Source organism: Chelonoidis abingdonii, chromosome 6 (assembly GCF_003597395.2).
Source record: "Chelonoidis abingdonii isolate Lonesome George chromosome 6, CheloAbing_2.0, whole genome shotgun sequence".
Taxonomy (NCBI): domain Eukaryota; kingdom Metazoa; phylum Chordata; order Testudines; family Testudinidae; genus Chelonoidis; species Chelonoidis abingdonii.
Window position 1 is genome coordinate 72,867,938 of NC_133774.1, and position 25,386 is coordinate 72,893,323.

General features: G+C 39.0%; 1 protein-coding gene across 4 annotated transcripts in view; it reads left to right on the forward strand.

Annotated features, from left to right (window-relative positions):
* The window catches only part of APC (APC regulator of Wnt signaling pathway), a 196,404-nt gene that overhangs the window by 57,980 nt on the left and 113,038 nt on the right, over positions 1-25,386 (forward strand). For all 4 annotated transcript variants that reach the window (XM_075067153.1, XM_032768262.2, XM_032768260.2 and 1 more), the window contains exons 3-4: positions 10,504-10,588; positions 11,107-11,308. In XM_075067153.1, the coding sequence (XP_074923254.1) occupies positions 10,504-10,588; positions 11,107-11,308 (287 nt within the window). The remainder of the gene's footprint in view (positions 1-10,503; positions 10,589-11,106; positions 11,309-25,386) is intronic.

Here is a 25,386-nt window from a genome sequence, read left to right on the forward strand (position 1 = left end):
GGCTCTGAGCCAGAGAAGGTGAGAACTTGGGCATAGGTGTAGTTTGACTCACCTCAGCAGGCCACCCACCCTGTCAGGGCTGTGGGGGGTGGGCAGAACCAAAAATTATAACTCAAAGGTGGGGGGCTCAGCTCAAAAAGTTTGAAAACAGCTCAGGATGCAGGGAGGATGTAGCTAGGGACTGTGTGCAGGCAGGGACATAGCTCAGGGTGCAGGGAGTGGGGTAGCTAGGGACTGTGTGTTGGGAGGGTTTCCCTGTGGTCCCTATTCCCCGAGGGCTCTGCCAGCCACAGAGCCAGGTCTCCTGATCCAGGCAGTTCTGACTGGTTGTGTGAGCAAAAGGGCTTGGAGCTGAGGAGCAGCTTCAACCCGCTGCAGCAGCAGGAGACGAGGGAACACCACAGCTGCCTGCACCATGGCATCAGCCAGAGCAGCAGCTGTCCCGCACTGTGGCTCTGATCTGGTCAGGAGGTGGGGAGAGAAGGGGATGGGTGAAGCTGCCCCAGGACTGCCCTGCTCTTGCACTGTAGCTTTAGGGGTGTGGGAGGGCAACACCCCTGTGTCACCCCAACTCTTCCTATTGGCTCAGGGCTTCTGCCCTATGGAGAGCTTTGGGATTCCGGAATTCAGCCCTGGCTTCAGCTCTGCAGGGGAGTCTCAAGAATCAGGGCTTTGGCTCCAATGGCTCCTGGCTTCAGCCCTGTGGGAGGTGTTGAGGCTTGGACTCTGGGATTGTGGCTAAGGAGCTGGTCATCCTGTTCTCTAGTGTGATTTGGTAGTCTGTAGCAGACACCAACTAGTACCACATCTTGTGCTTTATCTTGGGTTAGAACATGGATCATAAACATTCAAGATCATTTATTTCCAAATTGTCAGTGACCTGGAAACAGGCAATACCATTTTTGTAAGGAGTGCCACTTTCCCTCCCCTTTTGCCTCTACATCCTTCCTTCCTAAATAGATTTAGATTTTTAAATTTCTAATCATGTAAATTTTCTAACCTGATTTCAGTAATACCAACTAAGTTGAATTTATGATCATAAATGAGGAATTGGAATTGCTCTTGTTTATTAGTTAGGCTCCCATCATTGGTGTGTAAGCAATTAAATAAAATCTTCTTTTCCCATCACTTGATGCATTCATTGATGTTTTTTCAGCTTCCTCTGCCTAAAGTGCCACAGAGAATTGCAATTTGGACACTTCATGCCTCCATTCTCTTCTATAGGATGGGTTCTTTGGCCAGACTATATCTCCCTTGATGAACTGCAATTCTCCCCCTGCCCTCATATCCATCCAGTTATATGTCATGATATATGGGAGTCATGTGACTGTGGTGCATCATAAAATGTAGTCCAGGCAGGAAGTCCTGTGCACGGGGAAGAATGAGGGCATGAGGGAACCAAACTACAGCTCCCATGAGGCACTGTTGCACCTGAAGTAGATGTTCAATGTCTAAACTGACTCAAGATGAAATATTTTGATTTAGGAATGTTGAAACATCTTGCTTTAGTAGAAAGTATTGAGACAAAACATTTTGAATTTTCAGAATAGATTTTTTTGCAAACTTTCATTCAGCAAAAACTATTGATATTTTGACTTGCTGTCCCAATTTGGAACAAAAACAGATGTTGAAATTTTGAAACCTCCCCTGTGATGGAAATTCCAATTTTTGCTCAGTTGTGATCCATAGAGTGTTACATTATATGAAGAAAGTCAGAGTACTGAGAACTAAAATGATAGAAATCTTACGCTTTAAATGGCAATTAATACTTTCATATTTGTTTCAAGTAGCAGTTTTAAATACTATGTTTTGAACTTATTTTGCTTGTTCAAGATAAGCAAGAAATGCTTTCCATTGTTTCTAAACTTTTTTTTTAAAAAGTTGCCTTGCATGGCAGAATTTAATCCAGACTCTGACTTTAGTACTGGATGTCAGCCTCTGCTTAATGTAATACAACACTGATTTTTTTCCATTGCCTTTACAAGTCAATATTCAAATTAATAAAGCAAAATCACAGCAGAGCAGTCACTGGCCCTTGTGCAGATTAATTGGGGTAGGAACAAAACCTGTCTAAAGATAGTTTTAATTAAGATACATTAGCTCAAAGATATCTCATCATGGAATACGAATGATAAATCCTAGTTCTATAGTATGAGACAATATATTCATGTAATGTTTTAAGAAAAGTTTTGTAAATGAGTTCCAGTAGTTCATGAATTAAGGACCCAATCTAATGGTGTTCCAGGGGCTTCTATATAGATTGTTTAGGCTAATCTTTCTATTTACACTATGGGACTCAGCCTAGAACAGGACTCGGCAACGTTTCAGAACTGGTGTGCTGAATCTTCATTTATTCATTCTAATTTAAGGTTTCATGTGCCAGTAATACATTTTTAGAAGGTCTCTTTCTCAAAGTCTATAATATATAACTAAACTATTGTTGTATGTAAAGTAAATAAGGTTTTTAAAATGTTTAAGAAGCTTCATTTAAAATTAAATTAAAATGCGGAACCCCCGGACCGGTGGCCAGGATCTGGGTAGTGTGAGTGCCACTGAAAATCAGCTCGCATGCTGCCTTTGGCAAGCGTGCCATAGGTTGCCTACCCCTGGTCTAGAAGTCACCATCAGAGATGCTTAGTTTTGCAGTTCTCAAACTGTGGATTTGTGTCTCCAGAGACAACATGCTTGTTAACAGCACAAATGTTTTTAAATAAATACATAAATAATATATAGAGCTGAGAAATAGTTAAATAAAACAATGTAAATGTCTGTCTGGTGGTGATCTTCTCCTAATACAGCATGGCAAAATAATCCTCCAAATATTAATGATTAACGTGTTGAATTGGAGATGGTTCACCTCCCAATGACTTCATAAATATCTGCTTCAATTACCTTTGGTAAATGAAAACCAAACAATCATTAATTTTCTGATATAGCTGTAACACTAATCTGAAAAGTTTTGAAGTGATTTATTTTGAAAAATGTATAGTGCGTACCATCTAAAAATTAAACCTATATCTAGGTTTAAAAATTAAATCTATATCTGTGAGTTGTGAAGACTGTGTGTTAAGGTTATAACAACCAACAAGAATGCACTTTTATGTAAAAATCCATGATTAAATCAAGTCTTCCTGACTAGTGATTTAAATGAAATCCACCCTGGAGTAAACACACAAAATTTAATCTATGAAGGGTGGAGAAAATGACTATTTACATTGTAATATTGTATTAATATCCTTTTGAATCTAAATGTAGAAACAGTAATCACTTAGCCATTTGTAAAACTTACTCTGAATTGCTTCCTCTTTTTAATTAAAAACAAAAAAACAGCAAGACTAGGAATTCATAAACCAAACTCAGAAATATGATTATAAGTATATAAAATGCTTCACAAACTACTGTGTGGAAATAAATAGAAGTATTTTATCAAACCACTGAGTACGAACTATTCACAAATTAATATCACATGTATCAACTGAAAGAAGTGAATAAATTATAAGTCTCTTGATAAATGGTTGTCTGGAGGATGAATAAGCTCATGACATAAAGATGGCCTATATTAAGTACTATAATAATCACCAGTGCGTGCCAAAAAGAGAACTGGAGTAGGGGAGAGCAGAAATAAGTAATAAATGATAATTATAGATTCAAAGTAATGATTATAGATTCTACTTGCATAGTGCAGACACTAGTTATAGGGGTTATTCAGATGAGTAGATATACACATTACGTTAACATTGGGTGGGGAAATCAGTATAAAATGAAATTATCAAATAGTACAATTGTGAAGAGACATTTTACTTTTGGAACAGAATTTGACTTTGACAAAAAACATATTCAGCGTAGCAATTGCTGTAGTTGTTCTTCGCTCCCCCAAAGTGGGGAACTAAAGCTCGGGAAAAGTAGCTGGCAGCAGTATAAACCAGTGATCCTTCAGTTGCTTTTTCTGCAGTCTTTCGGGGGGGGTCATTAGTCTGGCACTATCAAACAGACAATAAACAGTGACACCTGATAACTGTATAAGTTGATAGAAATCCTAGAGTTTACTGCTTTTCTTTAATATGCATAAAGAATATAGCAAAGTTTCTTTAAATTGTCCACATAATCTTCCTCAGTTAATACAGCTGCAATATCTGATCTTGTCTACAAGACAACAAGGTAGTTTGTTTTAGAGAGTGAATGAATTCTTTCTGTGAAAATGAGCAGGTTAGCTTTAAAAAAAACCAACCAACCAACCAACCCCACAAAGTAACTCCCAAAAGTATTGGGTTTGAAACACATACAAGTTTAGAAGACAAAAATATCAGCTCATACGCGTTTTTATTAATACCTACTATACTAGTCAGTGGAAAAGAAATCAAATAAAATACACTCTAAGAATAATTCCTCTTGTGTGATTATTCAGCTAATTTAATTTGACAAATTTACAAATTGGGATGGGGTTTTTCCAAAATCATATACACTGAATAATGTTCAGACTTTGAGTACCTGCAAAATGCAGCATAAAAATACATTTTCAAAACTGTATTTGTTTCAGATATCACTGAATATGTGCATTTAAACAAGAAGTGGGAAGAGATGCCTTTCCTGTGACTGAGTTTTTTTGTATTTGCAGAGTCCTTAGCGATTTTCTGTTACTGCATTTCCTGAAGCATTGGCTTTTGAAGTTAGGCTTTGCAGATAGTTCTAAAGGTTGCATGCAGAAAATCATTTGATTGAATAATCAAATAAAAACACTTTTTTGTGAGAAGAGTATTAGGCAAGATCAAGCTGGTGATGTTTATAGTCCCTGACATGACTTTGGACATGCTATTCTCGCTAAGCACAAAATAGGATATTTAAACTGATTTGACATAAACTAAAAATTGAACAGAATTCACTATGTAGCTACAGAAAATGACAGCTCTGGAGCACCATGACATCAAATGAATACAGCTACTAGTTTTCTTACTGAAAACATCATTGTCCAAAGAACCTGATAAGTTAATAGCATTTCTGATTTGAAATGAAGTTATATTTTCCTAAAGTAAAAAGTTGAGCTATCATAGTGTTTCAACAGGCAACAATATGCTACTGACTATTACTATAATTAGTACTACTAACCAGGTGTCAAGTTCAGATTTTTATGGAAGTCAGGTAAGAGATCCTTTAAAGTTATAGGAATATTGGAGAAACCTCCAGCAATGGGTACTTTTGGGAAGCAGGGTTGTAAAACACCTTGCTACCATCTGCCTTGAGCATGAGGAAGCCGTGTCTGTGCCTGCTGTGGGTCAGGGGTCAGTTCCCCAACTCTGCCAGCATTTGTCAACTCAAGCACTGCCTTTCAGGCTTCTGCAGGGCTCATTTTCTCTTTAGAGGTTAATGATAGGGACATCCAGCTCCTGAGCACAGAGTGTCCCCCTGTTCCAGTGAACACACTCAGAATTCACAGATCTGCTATTCTCAAAGGAATAGTATACACCAACTTACCAGTTTCACCTCAGGATCACCACTCTGCTCTACACACAGCACTTAAATAAACTTCTTGTTTTTACTATACATGTATCTAACAAAGAACAGAGATTTAAGAAGTAGTAAGTAGAATTCATGGAAATATATGATTATATATAAAATAAAATCATAGCATGCTTTCTAGAGCCTAAACAAGGTATACTGCTGTTTCAAAAAGGTTGGGTCACTTGAAATTTCTCTCCCAGCATCACCCAGCCAGATCAGCTGTAATCTTCTTTGCATCAGACAAGTCAGCTGGCAGCTTGTCTCCTGAGTGAAGGATAGGTGGTTATATCTCTGCACCCTCAGTATAGTTCCAGTGATCCATTATCTACATTTGTTTAAAAAAAAATTTTAAAAAAAATTAACCCTGCTCTTCTTTTTTCCTATCTAGAATCTCCCATGAAAACTTTGTAATCGCTTGATTAGCATTTTGCTCAGACTGTAAATGGATGTTCAGTGAGAAGTATACAATACTCAACCTCATTATAGGCAGGCAGGTAGATAAGTGTCTCCTGTCTGGAAGAAACTTACCACCTTCTGGTGACCAGTGCCAAGTCATTGACCTTAAGAACATAATTTTAAGGATGTGTGTGGGTGTGTGTATATACACGCACACACTGTATAACTCCTTATGTATTATCCATCTATACATTTCACAATGATTGAGTACCAGTGTGACACAGGCTTTTAGTAGAAACCTTACATTACATTCTTTGACGAACTAGTATGTAGAAACCAGGACCTGTAACCCTTATTTATGCCTGTGCCCTCTGCCAGTTGACACCAAGTGGTCTCTGTGTCACACCTCTACAAATGCATAACAAAGGTTTTTCTGCCCCATTATTTCAATATTTTTTTAATGTTGCTCAGTGCATTTGACTATAGACCTACTTGAGTTTGTTTTTATATTTACATTTTACAGCCATACGTCTATTACTTTTAAAACCTGTGTTAATGGGAGAGATGCACAGAACTAGAGATGAATATAAAAGATCCATCTACCTTTGTGTGCAGTTACTAAACATTAGGAAACTTTCAGCATTTTTTCATTTGATTAGGTTGCAGTTCTAAATCTTGTCATTCTAAATTATGTAGAATATGTACTAGTTTTTATCTTGTGTTGTACAGTTTGCAATTTCTTAATCTGGTACCAGAAAAAGTTGCTTTTACACATAAACATTTAAATCTATTCTGATTACAAACATAGTAAGAAATATATAATGAGGTGTGATGTAATATGAAAATGAATGTCACTTCAGTCAAGGCCAGGTACATTCATAGATAATATTTGGAACATCAGATATGAAGACCATGTCACTAAATATGCAAAATCAGGCTCTAAATTCTTTTTGACTAGGTACCCAGAGCTGTCAGTCAAAATCACCAACCTGGACAGCTAACTGTGTCTTTTAAAGCCATTCCATATCTGGATTTTCTCCTGGCATTGACAAGTGTCTGCACTTCCCTTGCATTTCAAAGGAAAGCTCACTTGAATTTAATGACCAACCCTCTTAAAAATAAGAGCTTACATTTAAATGGTCCAGCAAGTTCAATATATCTTGTTTTTTGCAAATTAACCCAACTTGATGCCAAGATAGGGATATCTGTGGCAGCTGTTTAAATCTACCTCAGATGTTATTTCAGGAGAAGTATTGGTTTATTTTGCTACACTTTGAATAAATTTGAAGTTTCAGATAAATGAAAGTATGCAACAAACAGAAGCTCATTAAAGTTAAAGAAACAAAACACGTAAAGAACAGTGACAGTTCTGTTATAAGAAATCCAGACCCAACAGACTACCAGAAGCTGGAACTGAATGATAGGAGATGGATCACTTGATAAATTGCCCTCTGAAGTATCTGGCACCAGCCACTATCTGAAGGCAGGTTACTGGGCTAGATGGACCATTAGTCTGACCCGGTGTGGATGTACTTGTGTTTTTAGTGAGATGGGGCAAGGGCTATGTGCATATCCCCTTCCCCAATTGACTCCCATTTCCCTTTCCCCATCATTATTTTGCTTTCTGTCTGAGAGATAAATCATTCAGAGTATCAACATATTAAACTCTATTGGGAGATTGAGCAGGGGTATAGTTACATAGGAAGGCATTAATTGGTGCCATCAACCAGTTGTTTGATCTATAGACAATTCCACACGTGCTTGAAACTGTGACTGTGCTAATCAAATGGCAGGGTCTCTATTCCTCATGTTCCCCCTGTTTTGGTTTTCTGATTCCTCCTCCTCCTCCTCCAGTCAATATGATTCTATATATTGATGCCTAGAAAATTCCTTGAAATTTTGGAAATGTTCAGTTGTGATGTTCAAAACTTAAATGCATTGCATACAGACGGACAGATAAACACAGAAATTCTGTTGAATTGAGAGTAAGGCCATCACAAGTTCAACCAATAATTTTACTAAAAAACTGATGTTTCAAGGCACTCTACCCTCCATTGCTATCTTTAAATGATTCCTTTGCCAATATCAGTACAAACTTCCCCATGCTTGGCCGTTTTGACAGTGAGGCCTACTCTGCACTTGGGCACAACTACATCACTTCCCCTTAGCGCTGTGCCTATGCGAAGTCCTAGTGTAGATGCAGCTAGAATGGAAGAATGTTTCTGTCGACCTACCTATCAATGCAAATTACCTACAGTGATGGAGTGAGGGAGGGGACCTCTTCCATCACTGTAGGAAGCATCTACATGATGGTGCTTCAGCGGCATAGTTGTTCTACTGTAGCCCCTGTAGCGTAGACATGGCATCAGAACTCCACTTCATACAGATGGACTCAGATCTGCTGGAGCCTTCATACTTAGGATCCCACCCTCCTGGAGACCCAAAATAAGGAAAATAGTGTTAAATTAAGCCATCTGTATACAAAATTTGCAATGGTTTAACTTTTACTGTTTAAAAACCAGTGAAACTGGTGGAAAACCATTTGTATATACTCTTTATTTTGGTATATTTCTAGTTAAAATGGTGCGAATTTGTATGTAGACAAGGCCATACATATCTAACAAAAATGACATCACCAAACCTGTACCTCAGTTCTGAGTAAAGATATAATTTCAAAATCCTTCACTAGTTCTGCAGAAGTCAGTAGGAATACAGCAGAAGAAAAACTTGCAGATTGGGTCCTGGACTTGTGTAAAAAAAAATTGATTTGAATCACTACAGTGTAAAATATTTTATACCGTCCGTGACAACTCTTAGATTTGGCAGGATAGAAAATTGCTACCTGACCTTAAACTAATGGAAAAAAAGTTGACATTTAGTTTAACAAATAATTTGACTAGGCTAGAGAAGTAAGAGAATATATGAATGAGCAATTCTCTTTGACAACATCACGCCAATCCATTTTTGGTGTTATTTTAATAAATTCTCTATCTTGTTCTGCAAGAGTTTCAAAAATATATCACTCATTTCAAAGACTTTCTCTATACCTCTAGCCCTCAGCAGCATGGGAATCATGGGGGTCAGGTTATTGCGCCTGAGCTATACAGTTCCGTTGGCTGAAACACTGGCCTATAATTGAACAGTGTGCCATAACTACTTATGCAGCCCAGAGACTGCAGAGTGATTGTGTAGTTGTTCCATGCTCTGCCTCCTAATTGGAGCAGGGAAAATTGTATCACCCTACCCTGTGGAAGTGTCTCCTCAAAACCTTTATGCTTGAAATTTGCATTGGGGACAGTAATTGGAGCCTGAGTAGGACTTCAAGATTGCACCCCTATCATAATATAGAACATCTTAGCTTCTAAGGGAATCCATTCTTTCTCTCTTCCTCCCTACTTCTTAGTGGAGCACGATGTATCTGGTATCTCTGCTGTACGTGTTCCAGGAATTGTTAGCATTGAGGAAGAGTGGCTCAGCAAACATTTCCTTAAAATACAAAGGACAGCAACAGGAAGAGGATATTTGTGATTTGTCTAGAATTCTTTAGGTTTGTAACAGTAAACAAAAGGATGCACAATTCTTGATGTAGGAGCAGTTTTCCATATGTAATAGCTAAGGGATACCTTTTTCATTATTTGGACATGGTCTTTCTGTGGCTACTGCTTCTTCTAAAAGCAGTTTCTAAATCATGAGATAAGACAAATAATTTTTTTATTCCTTTTGCGAGGGGGGAGGTTGCCTTGTGGCAATGCTTTTCAATTTATTTTTGTTATTGATGGGGTCTCCATTATAATAGTGAAAGCTTTCAGACCTAACTCACATTTGATTGTCCACCTGAATTTAGGCCATTGAGCATTAGGAGCCTGGAGGCTTAGAAGCCCCTTTTAATTCAGTAATCAGTGTTTTTAATAGTGAATCTTTTCTGCATCATGTTTTTTTCTTGCTCAGTTATATAATTTGATCAATTTATAATGTAGAGCGGAAAGAGATGTTTGCTTCAAATTCTAGGCTGTCCATGTCTGAGTCCTAAATCTTTTTCTCATAAGCCAAGTAGTAGCAGCAGTAATATGTTATGACCCTTAATATTTAGTTACTACAGTGATGAGTCTCTATGGAAAAACTTTGGCAACTGAGCACCTATGCTTCTACTGAAGTCTTTGCGAGTTAAAGATCCTCAGTTCCTGTGAAAATTAAGCTTCTTTTATTTTGGTGCCTAAATAATAGATTTACAGGACTCATTTTAGGCGCACCATTTTGAAAATTTTGGCCTTCATTTCTGTACACCTTGATTTCTCCACGTGTAACATAAAGATAATGCCTAACTCCTTGAAATACTGAGATGAATTGTGCTGTAAAAGGTGATATGTTATTTTAAGGGAATGAACTCCTAAATGCAATCATGTTTGGAAGAACGTTGAAATCAAGTCAAATAAAATTGTTCTGATGACAGAGGATTACTATTCAGATGAAATGTCGCAGTGGATTTGTGCCAATATTGCATTAGTTGTTATAATGAAATCTGATATTTGGGGAGGAAGACATACAGTTGTTCTGTGTTTCAATTGTTGTGGTATGGATTTTTTTTTAGTCATGCTCCACTCTTTTTTACAGGAGGTGCTGAAACAGCTACAAGGAAGCATTGAAGATGAGGCAATGGCTTCTTCTGGGCAGATTGATTTGTTGGAGCGACTTAAAGGTACATTCGGAAAGATTTTTAGGTAGGGTTACTTGCTTGCCAATTGTAGTTAGTGAGGTGTAATATTTTCAAAGGATGCCAAGTCCCACTGACTTTCAATGAAACTTAAGAATCCTAAGTACCTAAATCACTTTTGAAAATGGGACTAAAGATTCAAAATCACTTAGGTGCTTTTGGAATGTTTATCCTAAGTCTCCATGCAAAATACTATTGATACACAAGCTACATTTTATTGAATGTCCATAAAACTACACTTGATTTTTATTGCCAGATAATGGTTTATTACCTTTTTGTTTAATAACATGATCCTCCAACTGTACTATCAAGGTTGGTTGGTTTACACAATATTTTCCTTTGGGATCTGTAGAAAAACCTGTTTGTTTCCACCAACCCGAAGACAAAAAAGAGTTTGTTTACATGACACACACAAAAAATAAAATTAAGGTGTATACAGTCTTTTAGGTTTGCTGCTATTAAGCGTCTGCTCTACAAAGCTTTGATCCTTATTTTTCATTCAGAACTGAACTTGGATAGCAGTAACTTTCCTGGAGTGAAGCTAAGGCCAAAGATGTCTTTGCGTTCATATGGAAGCAGGGAAGGGTCCGTGTCAAGCCGTTCAGGAGAGTGCAGCCCTGTTCCCATGGGATCATTTCCAAGAAGAGGGTTTATGAATGGAAGCAGAGAGAGCACAGGTTATTTAGAAGAACTAGAGAAAGAAAGGTAACTTTTTAATTGGTGTTAATTGTGCATCAACTTCTTTTAATTTTAAAAATATAAACTTGGTGAAATTATTAAAATAAAATGAAAAATATCCCCTCATACTTATATTATTCAGACATCACTTGTATTTATTTTTGGCAACAGCATACTCTGAATTAGATGAACGCTTAAATCTGTTGTAGATTCCTCGTTCCATTAAATACAGAATAAAGTGCAATTAAAACATACACTATTACTTCAAGTGTTTGTCCATATGTGTTCCACTGTTGCACCGCAGGCACTTGATTTTGGATTTTTTGGGCCAGCAGTGTCTATGAGTTAGTGTTAGCATGTGTTTGATACTTAAGTGTTTCTTTTTGATTTAAAAAAAAAGAGGCAGAAATGAACTTTTTTCTCTGAAGGACTTCATCTGGTATTGTCCAGCCCTTATGATAGAACAGAGGTCTCCAGGATTTAAGATGTGTCCTTCTTGTGAGGCAGTAATGCCCCTTAATGATGGACATCCATAATGACGGATATTAAGCTTCAGCAATTAAGGGCACATTCCAGAGAGATGTGCCATTTGCAAGGTTTTCTCGAACAGACCACAAAAGACGAGACGTTTACCTGAAACTGTTTTTAATGAACAGGACTATGGAGTGGAGTGTCTGGAACTGAAATCCTTTAGCACATCTCTTCAAAAAGTCTTCCGTTGTCTCTGAGGGTATTGCTACATTGCAAAGAACAACCTGTGGCTGGGTTGGGCTCGTGGGGCTCAGACTGCGTCTCCAACTCTGTTTCGTTGCTGTGTAGACTTCCGGGCTTGGGCTGGAACCCAAGCACTGTAACCCTGCAGAAGCCCGGAAGTCTACACAGTAATGAAACAGCTCCAAGCCTGAGCTACACAAGCCCTCTGAATCCTCTGGGCGGCCTTGCTGTTTGGGTGCCATTTGTTTTTATTTTTGTTGGGCTTGGAACACCTTCACTCCAGACAGCTGGGATTGTCTACAAACACAGAGGTGGATAGTCTATCCAATTCCAGTCCTCAAGAGTATAAGGGGAAAAGGATTTTACTGCAATTACTTTCTAATACCCAAGAAAAAAGGGGGCTAGTACTCTGTTCTGGAATTGAGACAGCTGAACACTTCCATCTTCAGGTTCAAGTTCAGGATGGTTACACTGGCCTCTAGATCCACAGAACTGGTATGCAGCTCTCAGGATGCTTACTTTCATATAGTAATCCGTCCTGCCCACAGAAAATACCAAAGGTTTCAGGTGAGCAAATAATACTGTAAGTATAGAGTCCTGCCATTTGATGTATCAAGAGCAGCCAGGATGTTTACCAAATACATTGTGGTAGTGGCAACCTACTTGAGGAAATAAAGGTTCCAGGCTTACCCATACCTAGATGACTGGCTCATTCAGGGAAAGTCTCTATAACAGGTAACAGGCTCCATTTAACATATAACATACAACTTTTTGCTTCGCTGGGCCTCAGAGTCAACATAAAGAAATCAGTGTTAATTCCAACACAGAGGATAGAATTTATTGGGACAGTTCTGGCATCTCCTTCAATAAGGGCCTATCTGCCCCAGGAAAAGATTTCAAGCCATAGAAGATCTAGATAATTGCCTACAATGTCACCATCGGACACTGGTGAGAACTTGTCTCAGATATCTGGTGTCCATGGCATCCTGCACTTATATAACATACCATGCCAGATTTCCCCTCCAGTGCATGCAAAGATCATTGAAATCAGTAGATCAGCCCGACAAACATCTGGAGATGAAGGTGCAGTTTCCTCCAAAAGTTCTGTCACCATTAAAGTGGTGGAAGAACCCTCTGCAAGTATCTTTCACCATAGCCATCGAAGATGCTAAACATAGATTTCTCCAGTCTAGGATGGGGAGCCCACCTAGCCAATCTTCAGACTTAAGGCCTTTGAATTCTCAGGAAGCCTGGTTACACACAAACATTTTAGAGCCAAGGGCCATTTTTTTCCCAATAATTCTCAGAGGCTTAGTCATTCAGATTGCAACACACAACACCACAGTGATGTTTTATATCAGTAAGCAGCAGGGAGCAAAATCTGCTCCTCGGTGTCAAGAGACTGTATGCATTTGGAATTGGTGCATTTGGCATGAGATTACCCCAACAGCACTTCACTTACCATATTTGCAGAATGTTGTAGTCGACTACTCCAGCAGGCAGTTTTCAAGAGCCACTAATGGTCAGTGAAGGAGACAATTATATTCACAAAGCGGGATTGATCCACAGACCTATTTGTGACAAAGGAGAATAAAAATGTTACAAATTCTGCTCCAGAAGTGGCAAGGACCAGGGATCTCTGTCAGAAGTGATTAGATCCCAGTCCCCTGGACTCCAAATCTAATGTGTACATATCCTCTGATTCCACTAATCCCAAGAGTCATCTGGGGACTCAGCCGAGATGATCATGTTGGTACCAGTCTGGCCAAAGCAGTTCTGGTTCTCAGATCTGGTGAATGTCTCAGTTAGTCCTCCAGTCCAATTACCTCTTCAGCCATATGTAATATCACAAAGGAAGGGGTTCCCTTCAGATCATCCATGCACCTCATACTATGAAGCTTGGCTGGCTAACATCGGTAGAGAGAGAAGCAACTGTGTGGAGGTACAGAATATCCTTATCCGCAGTAGAAAGGACTCTTCGAAGGTTGGTTTAGTCAGTCAATTCCACCAACATCAATTATCTTAAACTCGCATACCTGATATACTGGAATATCTCCTATCCTTAAAGAATTCAAGGCGGTCTGTACATTCCCTTAATGTTCACCTAGCAGCCATTTCAGCTTGACGTGCTCCCATTCAGGACCATTGAACATTCTCATGTCCCACAGTAGCTAGATTTTGAAGGGCCTTATGCAGGTATCTCCCCCAACCAGGAAGCTTCTCTTTCCATGGGATTTTGACCTAGTGCTGATGGATCCATCCTTTGAGCCCCATGCTACATTTCCTCTTTCACTTGTCCATCAAAATAGCCTTCATAGAGGCTATAACATTGGCCAGAAGGGCAGTAGAGTGATGGGACCTCCGCATATGGTATTTCATAGAGATAGGAGGACCTTGTTACCTTCCCCAAAGTTTTTGCCGAAGCTAGTCTTTGACTTCCATTTTAACCAAATAATATACATGCCTGTATTTTTCCCAAGCCGCATTCCAACAAAGGCAAAAGTAAAGTTCACACTTCTATCTAGATAGAACTAAACCATTTAGGACATCCCCTAGGTTATTTGTTGTTTATGCAGGTATGGGTGAGCATGCAAGGTCAGAGTGTAACACTCTGACCTTGTGTTGAATCAACACAACACAAATTGAACTGGTTTTCTGCTCGTATTAAATTAGATTATCAAATAGATAACTGAGATCCACCCTCGAGGACTACAGCCCACTCACCCCACTGGGGTTAAGCAGCTTTCTGCAGCTTCTTTGGAAAGTGTTCTGATAGTAGAAATATGTGGGACAGCAACTTGGAATTATAAGCATATGCTTACACAACCGTACTTCATAATAGAAACATCAAGATCCATCTTACAATCATTGTTCAAATAGATTCCTAGTCTCTATGTCCTGTGAATAACCAAAAGAGGAATGAATATATATATATATAATATTATAAAAAAAGCACTCAAAGAAGAAAAAACTGTTATTCACCTTACAGTAATTGTAGTTCAAGATGTGTTGTCCAGATGTGTTCCATGCCCCACCCTCTGTCTCTGCTGCTTTGGAGTCTGAACACCTAGATTTTGCATTGGTGAAGGGACCGAGGGGTGATGGGGATCGCCTTACTCCCTTGGGTCGGAGGCACGACGACTCTTAGGGCTTGTTTTCACTACCAGGGTAAATCGACCTAAGTTACGCTACTTCAGCAACATGAATAGCATATCTGGAGTCGATGTAGCTTAGGTCGACTTATCGTGGCGGCTTCACTGTGCTGCATTGATGGGAGATGCTCTACGGTCGATTTCCTTTACTCTTCTCAGAGAGCTGGAGTACCTGGGTCAATCAGAGAGCGCACTGCGATCGATTTAGCGGGTCTTGACTAGATCTGCCAAATCAATCCCTGCTTCATCGATTGCAGCAGCATTGGTCTCCCATAGTGAAGACACGCCCTCAGAGTACAGCTGCAGCCCTGAATGGATGCTGCTGGCCTGAAGAATCCAAACTCAAGTGCCTGGGGCACATGCACAACAACAATGTACTATATAGAGAGAACCTATCTTGAAGAACCACAGTTACTGTGAGGTAACGAACCTAAAAGTATTCTAACTTTATTTTCCTATGTTTTGTGTTTAAATTTGTTTGACATGTTTGCATACTAACTTTTAATTCTTACATATTTGATAAATATTTCTATATTTATTTTATTTAATTTAAAAAAAAACCAAAGCTTTCTGAAAGTTCAGTGAATCTTTGACATATATTAAAAGTTTAAAACCATTTAAACAAGAAAAACAAGTAGAATTTTCTCAAACCAAAAAGAGAAAAACATTCCCACTCCAGTGACCTATTACAGCCATGAAATTCATCCCAATACGGCCACCATAGCCCTCAGCTCCCTGCCAGATTCACACATTTTTACTAAGTAGAAATAAAATGTATGAAAAATCAACTCTTAAGTAAGTTACTCTGCTATAGCTGTTAAATATGTTTTAATGTGTGCTTTCACATGCTTAGAATTCATTTTGTATTACATGTTCTCTGTTTTGTCCGAAGCTCATTTCAGAGGTTTGTTAAGAGTGAAACAGTATTCCTTCACTAGCACATGTCCAACTGTTAAGTGAGAGTCGAACCCTGTTTGTTTTTTCTAGTTTAGTGAGTTTAGTACCCTGACCTTTATCACTCCCATAACACATCAGCAGAGAACTGGACTGGACAACTTGTCTGGGACTGACGAGATGCTGGTAAATTGTCTAATAAAATATTCTTATTCCTTCTGTATTGTCTTCCATTCTCTGTGTGTGTTTTCTCTGACCTTTTCTCACCCTTTTTCTGTGTCTGACCACTACTTGCCTCTTTCCACACTAGCTCACTACTGTTGCCTTTCCGAAGCATTTCTAATGGCTACCAGTAATGCTTGCTTGTCCTAGGGGATTTTAATTCAACTTCAGTTATTCCAAAGGTATAAGGTGTGTGTTCAGGCTAAGTATTAGCTATGCTACAGTATTTTTGAGGTTGCACAAACTTAATGTCAGTTTTCTTACATACTTGACTGAAACTTTGACAGTATTTTCAGTCAAAACTAATAGTATATCCCAGCTTTTGCTAGTTTAAGCATCACTGCCTAATAAATTAAGTTGCTTTTCCAAGCTACTTTGCTTCAAAGATTTTTCATGTTCATAGATGTTTTACGCATTAGCTATTTAGAAGTACTACTTGGCATTGAGCAGAAGTTACTGTACTTGGTGAAAAATCAGTCATTTTTATAGGAAATTATTTTTAGGATTTTGGATTGGTTTTAATGTTCATTTTCTCATTTTATGGCCTAAGAATATAACTGAGAATATATATTATATATGCAGTTCTATATTATAAACAGTGTAGTTTATGTTTTGTTTCTGTCCTTTCTTTTAACAAAGGGATATACTCCAAACTAGCTCCGGGCCAAATTTCAGTTGAATCCAAGTGCTGCAAGAAAGAACCCTAATGGACATGCCTTGGGAAATCCTAACTTATCAGAAAAGAAGCCCATGTGGCTATTGCTTATGCTATTCCATTGGGGTTAGCATATAACAGAATAAATTACCAACATTTTATATTGAGAAAAACTTTATGGATGTAATGGTTCAAGATATGCTTTCATCTGCACTGCTGCAACACCACTGAATTTGCACACATGTAACTGAGAACAGAAGTATGGTCCAACGTGTTGTGTGTAGAGATATGACAAATCTTCAGTTACAAAAATGGGAGGTTCATTTGTGTTTTTTGATATTTTTCCTTTGATCTGTAACAAATTCTTCCATCTTAAACTCTCAAGGTAAAGGGAACTTTGCTTCCGGATAGGTGGGTAAAGTATCGTCCTAAGTGTCTGATACAAATTTCAGTCCATGGATCAGCTAATCAGATGCAGCTGTGCAGTGAATTGATACCACACTATCAAAACAAAGTACAGCAACTCCGCAATGCTGCTTAGCCTCTTCTGCCTGGGGATTGAGAGATCTAAGGCCACTCTTAAACCCAGAACTCCTATACTGGAGCAGTGATGCCAAACTACTAAGCCAAATATAAAGCCCTGCTCAGTAACAAAAATGACATTACTAAATTAGCTATCTTCCATTGCTGTCTGCAGTGTTGATGTAGCCATGTCGGTCCCAGGATATTAGAGAGATAGGTTGGGTAAAGTAATATCTTTTATTAGACCAACTTCTGTTGGTAAGAGAGACTAGCTTTTGAGCTAGACAGAGCTCTTCTTCAGGTTGACCTCACCCACCTTGTCATTACTAAATTAGAGGAGTTCCCCAGGGCATCTGTTACATTGTTTATGGAACCCTGATGCTTGCTCCATTTTTTTCTCCTGTGTTTCCACCATCATAAACCAACTAGGGAAATGCAGCCAAGATGGAGTTACTATAAGGTGGGTGCAAACCTGGCTGGAAAACCGTTCCCAGAGAGTAGTTATCAGTGGTTCACAGTCATGCTGGAAGGGCATAACGAATGGGGTCCTGCAGTGGGGGATCACTTCTGGCTCCAGTTCTGTTCAAGATCTTCATCAATGATTTAAATAATGGCATACAGAGTACACTTATAAATGTTGCGAATGTTACCATGCTGGGAGGGGTTGCAAGTGCTTTGGAGGATAGGATTGAAATTTAAAATGATCTGGACAAACTGGAGAAGTGATCTGAAGTAAATAGGATGTAATTCAATAAGGACAAATACAAAGTACTCCATTTAGGAAGGAACAATCAGTTGCACAGATACAAAATGGGAAATGACTGCCTAGGAAGGAGTACTGCGGAAAGGGATCTGGGGGTCATAGTTGAGCGCAAGCTAAATATAAGCCAACAGTGTAACTGTATTGCAAAAAAAGAGCAGGTTAGACAAACACCTGTCAGGAGTGGTCTAGATCAGGGATCAGCAACCTGCGGCACGCGTGCTGATTTTTAGTGGCACGCTGCTGCCAGTCGGGGTCCCAGCCGCCGGCCCTGCTCAGCCTGCTGCTGGCCTGGATTATGGAACCCCAAATCAGCAGCGAGATGAGCTGCTCAGCCTGCTGCCAGTCCCGGTCCCTTGCCAGCTGAGGTTACAGCCGCCAGCCCACTGCCAGCGTTAATGTACGGAACCCAGGCTGAGAGTGGGCTGAACTGGGCTGGTGGCTGGGACCCTGGGTGGCAGGGGTCGGCGGCCGGAACCCCAGACCGGCAGTGGGATGAGCTGCTCAGCCCGCTGCTGGTCTGGGGTTCTGTCTGCCGCCCGCGCTGCCGGTCTGGCACATGAATCCTTTTACTGGCACGCAAAACCTTAAATTAATGAAGACTTGGCACACCACTTCTCAAAGGTTGCCGACCCTGGTCTAGATAATACTTAGTCCTATCACGAGTGCAGGGGACTGGACTAGGTGACCTCTCAAGGTCTATTCCAGTTCTATGATTCTGTCCTTTTCTGCTTCCACCTGACAAAGCAGATTGTACTGCCAGCAAAATGTCTCACTCCTCCTGCTAAGTATTCTGCATCTTATAGAAGCACAGCAATCATTTATGTTCATTTTTATGTTCTATGAATGGATTTTGGTTGTTTAGAATTCTCTAATATCAATTTTGAAACTCTTTTTTCTGGAGACTTAGCTATGAAAGACTTTTGTAAAAAAGTACAAGTCTGACATCTGTATTATGTGTTTAACAGAGTATATTTGAAATTGGAAGTTTACCATAAGTTCCACTTGTTATATTGCACATTAGGATGATGTAGCTGGTGTTTCTTGGAAAATAGTATTGTTTCTTTATGCAATCATAGTGAGTGTACATGTTCCACTGCTCTCTAATGAAAAAAATTGTACTGCTGTATAATTAGGGTAGAAAGCGGAAGTTGCTTTTTAATGGAGGTCTAATCTAATTGATTTTTTGAGATGTCAGCGAAATTAGATTATTTCTTAACTGGTGTCTTTTTTTTTTTTTTTATTGCTTAGTTGGGTTTTTTAAGTTTATTACTGAAGTCAGATCAGTCATTGAAGACAGTTAAACATTCTGGATTTCCTAAATGATTATGCAGTCAAAACATGGCATCTTATAGAAATGTTCTTGAAATTATCTGAGAGGGATTGACAAAAGGCGTAATTACAAAATTAAATTTCTTCATTGTTATAGAGAAGTTTATTGATCAGTGTCTATTTAAATAAGTAAAGATGTGAAAGAATTAATTTGCATGGCAGAGACCATGTTTTCTTTGTGTTTCTACAGTTCATACAGTACCTACCATAGTGGGGCCCCAAACTCGCTTGGAGCCTCAAAATGCTTTTTCTTAAGAAAAAGAAATGTAAATGTTTGCTTCTTCTGCTGCTAGCTGCCTCCTGTGTCCTCTGTGGCCAGGGCTCCTCCAAGACAATGCTTTCTAAGAGCATAGACAGACATTTTATCCATGAGAGACGTGTAGAAGGTTCTGAGCTAACTCCTCTGTAATACAAAGACCATAATTAGCTAATACAGCCCTTGCCAAAGCCCTCTGCAATGGAAATCAGGATTGTCACTGACTGCAGCTTGTTGAAGCCTATCTCTCTTCTGTAAGACTAAGTGAATGAGGTATGATAAAGGGAAGAAATATGCTCAAAGGTTTGTCAGTCATTGCTTTCTTTACCCTACAGCTTTGGAGGAGCTGTCACTAAGGTATCTGCCTTGCCCAGCTCATGCAGCCACTCCTCAGCCACAGTATATTTCTATTCATCTAGGCCCATCTTGTGCTACCTCAGGGCCCCCTGGTGGGACATCAGGAGCTGGGTTACCCTCTGTCTTGCTGGAATGCAAAACAAGAGGCATTTCTGCCAGATAACAAGTAACCTTACTCCTCTTTGAGGAATAGCCCATAATTTGTCCATTGTTGAAGTCCATATTCAGGGTCAGATCCAGAGGCTTCTCCAGCCAGATCCAGTGGCCTGAATCAGGATGTCAGGCTCTGTCAAAGCTAACAAAGAATCTTTTAGATACCAGAGACGAGAGCCATATATTTAGTTTCTTTAGGGAATAGACTTCACTGCTTTTTCAAGAACTGTGAAACACAAAAACCTGTTACATCACGTCAGGGTACCACATAGAATTAAACCCAGCCAAGAGCTGACTTTGTTAGTTCCCCTTAAATCCCAGGAAATGGAGGGGTGACAGTTACAGCCATGAGCAACATACAACTAATCTGGGGTATTTCTCATTCCATATAATTCGGAATTCAGTATATATTCTTTCCTATTTATTGCTCTGGATTACCTGAAGACAATTCCTCTAGAATTTGATCTAATTTGGCTAGATGACATATAAGAAATTAAAGATAGAGGCCCTTTGAGACCTAAGTGCAGCAGTTGAGCCAGGAGATTTCCTTGCATCTACCAGTGTTAAAGATGCTTATCTCTATATTCTAAGATTATAGATTGTTAGAGCCCTGCAGATCTGTGGATAAATGTGGACCATGTTTGCTGATCGGACGTGAATGCAAATTTTGTATTGACACAGGGCTCTATAGTTTATTGCATTTCAATGTAGGAAACGGTTTCAGGTAGTTCTTTCTACCCTCAGAGTATTTTCAAAATAGCAGTTTCAGGTATAGAAAGATACCCATCTGCCTCCACACTTGATTGTTCAGGGCAGCAACAACACAAGGCGCTTTCCAGGTTTTGGACCTGAAGTCCTCTTTCCTCAGGGCACTGGACTTTGTCATCAACAGAAAGAAGAGAACCGTGAACCCATGTCAACTACTGGTACATTTGGGGCTCTCTTTAATACGGGTAAGGTCACTGTGATCCCGGTAAAGAACCAGATCTCAAGACCGTGGACATGATAAATTCTGGGTAGCTACTTGTTTCAATCCAGAGGTTATGAAACCTTTGGAAATCATGTCACCCATAACAGAGCTGGTATCAAGTGTCTGGTGACATTCTTAACCTCTGACATTATTCTTGCTTTCTCAATGGAGTCTTGAATACTGCGACTTTGGGAACAGGATCATGATAGACAAGAAGAGTTTCTTGAGTTAGTGAGAACCCCACTAATTCTTTTTGGGGACTTCCTCTGCAAAGGTCCCCATTACATGGTGATCGCAACAGATGCCAACAGTAGAATTAGGAGAAACCGTTCATTCTCAGTAAGTCTGGAAACTGTGAACCTGAGTGGAAAATAAATTGCAACAATGGCTTCGAGCTTAAGATGAGTTTGAGAGCTCTGCTCTTGTTCAAAACTCATATTCTTCTTCACTCTATCCTCATCTGTACTGACAGTTCAGCAGTTGTAGTAGGTATCGAGTGAGGGTAAAAAAACAGATCCTTAAAAAGTAGGAGACAACGTCTTACGACATTTGTATTGGGATACAGAGTCTTTCACCTCTAGTAAATTTGTTCTGATCCAGCTAAGATTGCTTATGACTGGAAGTTATTACTGTCTGCTGGTTGCTCTGTGGCCTACATTAAGTAGGCTAGTGTTCTCAGTCCAGTTTCTGACAGACAGGTTACACATCATACAAACTATAATCGTACATGAAACTAATTGACACCCTGCTAGCAGTTTCAGCAGACAATCCTAGGATTGAATAAGCATCGATACTAACTCATTGTCGTATTCTTAGAGGTGGTCCCTCTAAGGGTTGAGGCACGCTAGCAGAGTGCTATGTGGGTTAATGATATACCTGTTCTGTGAATAAGCAGATTCCAGTCTCCAGAGCTGTTTAATCTGGCACTTTTTGTGAGCATTACATTATTAATAAAGGAAGAGGTAGAGATGAAGGCTTGGAAGTGAGTTTAATGCACTTCTCAAAATGGCCAGATAAATTACAAATTAAAAGGATTTTTTTTTAAATCTTGTATCTTTGTACCTCCTATATTTAAATAGGTATCTGGCACATATTTCATGTTACATATGACTGTTTTCTTCCACTTCCTTTAAGTTAAATCTCCATGCAGTTTTTAAAGTAGTATATTAATACTGCAATATTTTTGTGATACACTAGTTCTGTTTTTTTACATTATCAATAAAATATTGAAAAGAATTTAATTTCAGAGGCCCAAATTTTTTTTAATGTCAATAGAAGCATTTCTAGAGATTAATATTTTGTGATGTCCAAAGCCTCACATTTCAAATAATCGAATCATAGAACTGGAAGGAATCTCGAGACATCATCTAGTACAGTCCCCTGCACTCGTGGCAGGATTAAGTATTATCTAGACCATTCTTAACAAGTGTTTGTCTAACCTGCTCATGGAGACTCTACAACCTCCCTCGGCAATTTACGCCAATGCTTAACCACCCTGACAGGAGATTTTTGCTAATGTCCAACCTAAACCTCTCTTGCTGCAATTTAAGCCCATTGCTTCTTGTTGTATCCTTAGAGGTTAAGAAAATCTATTTTTCTTCCTCCTCCTTGTAACATCCTTTTACAAACTTGAAAATTGTTATCATGTCCCCTCTGTCTTCTCTTTTCCAGACTAAACAAACCCAGTGTTTTTCAGTCTTCTCTCATAGGTCATGTTTTCTAGACCTTTAGTCATTTTTGTTGCTCTTCTCTGGACTCTCTCCAATTTGTCCACATTCTTCCTGAAATGTTTTGCCCAGAACTGGACACAATACTCCAGATGAGGCCTAATGAACATGGAGTAGAGCGGAAGAATTACTTCTCGTTTCTTGCTTACAACACTCCTGCTAATACATCCCACAAGGATGTTTGCTTTTTTTGCAACAGCATTACACTGTTCACTCATATTTAGCTTGTGGTCCACTATGACCCCCAGATCCCTTTCCACAGTACTCCTTCCTAGGCAGTCATTTCCCATTTTGTATATGTACAACTGATTGTTCCTTCCTAAGTAGAGTACTTTGTCCTTATTGAATTTCATCTGATTTGCTTCAGACCATTTCTCCTGTTTGTCCAGATGATTTTAAATTTCAATCCTGTCCTCCAAAGCACTTGCAACCCCTCCCAGCTTGGTATCGTTCGCAAAATTTATGTCTACTCTGTATGCCATTATCTAAATCATTGATGAAAATATTGAACAGAACTGGACCCAGAACTGATTCCCACTTGTTATGCCCTTCCAGTATGACTGTGAACCACTGATAACTACTCCCTGGGAACCGTTTTCCAACCAGGTTTGCACCCACCTTATGATAGTCCCATCTAAGTTGCATTTACCTGGTTTGTTTATGAGAGGGTCATGCAAGACAATATCAACAGCTTTACTAAAGTCAAGATATACCACATCTACTGCTCACCCCCACTTGCAGAAAATGTTTTTACAAATAAAAATTTCTTTTAGACAGAATTAATTGCACCTTTGTAGATCTCAGTTCACAACTGTCACCTCCGTTCCTTCATGCAACACTAGAATCAGCACCCTCTTCTGTCTTTTCCTCACTAGTACAAGTGTAAAACCTGTCTGTCTAAATATGTAGTCCTGTCTCTCTTCATATTGTTTTGTAATTGTGTGAGCAGTTCTGATTCAGCCTAACTAAAACTACAACAGTCTGATATGGAAAGAGACTTCATCAGGTTCATATTTAAATATATTCAGTACCCCAGTCTTTGGGGTCTAAAATGAGGGGGAATCAGGTGAATGAGAAGTTAGTAGAATAGTATGCTGCACATTAATCTATTTTAAGACTAATGTGGCTGTCATTAAGATTACAATTCATTTTTGGTGGATGTCTTTATGCTAGATGTGGGAATTCCAGATAATCCCATTAAAAAAAATCCAAAATAACTAGGCTCCTGTTGTTTTTTCAGATATTTTAAAGCTTGCCATTTCCATAGTAGGTATTGTTCTCAGTTCCACTGAAGTATCCATGAGTTAGAAAACAACCTCAGGGGATAGTTTAGGGAATTAATAATGTGATTTAGATCCCATCTCAACGCTGCCTTTCTGAGTCCAGTTAAGGTAACTTGTGGTTAAGGTGCTTTCTGTAATTAATATTGAGTTTGTCAGTAAAGCAGGTTTTAAACAGTTAGCCACTGTGGTGAATACCAAGCATAACTATTTTAAAACATAGGTTGAACACTGTTCTAAATTAATCCTTAGGCTTGGAAGCTCAATCAAGTCCAGGTCAGCGTGGAAACATTGGCAGGATAGTAGAAGGAGCTTGTTCTACTGCTATCTGTTCTGTTTAAAAATATTTGTTTATAGTGGTGCGCGCACTGTACTCTGTGCTTGACAAGGATTCAAGAAGGCACATGGGTCCTGTCCAGGGAGTTCACAATCTAAGGACAGAGAGATAAAGAGACAGAAGCTAGGGAAAGGAAAATAATAACAGGCAATTTTGTGTGTTAATGTCCTATCCTATTACTAAATAGCTTACTTCAGTTCTCAGGCTTTTCAGTCCAGTACCTTTTTATGAATACTGTATTCACTTAATGCTTAAAAATAAATCACCAGAGAGTTTTTTGTCCAGTTGTATAGATATACTGAAACGTTTGGTACTGAATTCTGAATAGTTGCTTTCTTAGGGAAGGTTGTATCCATTACTATTGGAATAAAGTTAACAATATGTTTATAGGTTTCAGAGTAGCAGCCCTGTTATTCTGTATCCACAAAAAGAACAGGAGTACTTGTGGCACGTTAGAGATCAACAAATTTATTTCAGCATAAGCTTTCGTGAGGTACATCTCACTTCTTTGGATGTGTTCCATTCTATGCATCTAAAGAAGTGAGGTGTAGCTCACGAAAGCTTATGCTGCAATACGTTTATAGGAACCTAGATTGAGAAAGCCCTACCTATTGGAGCAATGATTCATCTGAAATGTCTATTAGACAGATTTACTTGGACCTACAATTCTTTTTCCTTTTCTCTAATGTCTGTCAACGAGCAGTATGAGCATTTCAGAAGGGAAAAGTACTAACAGGAGAGACTTTTAGAAGAAACTAGTAGATATTTAGAAGA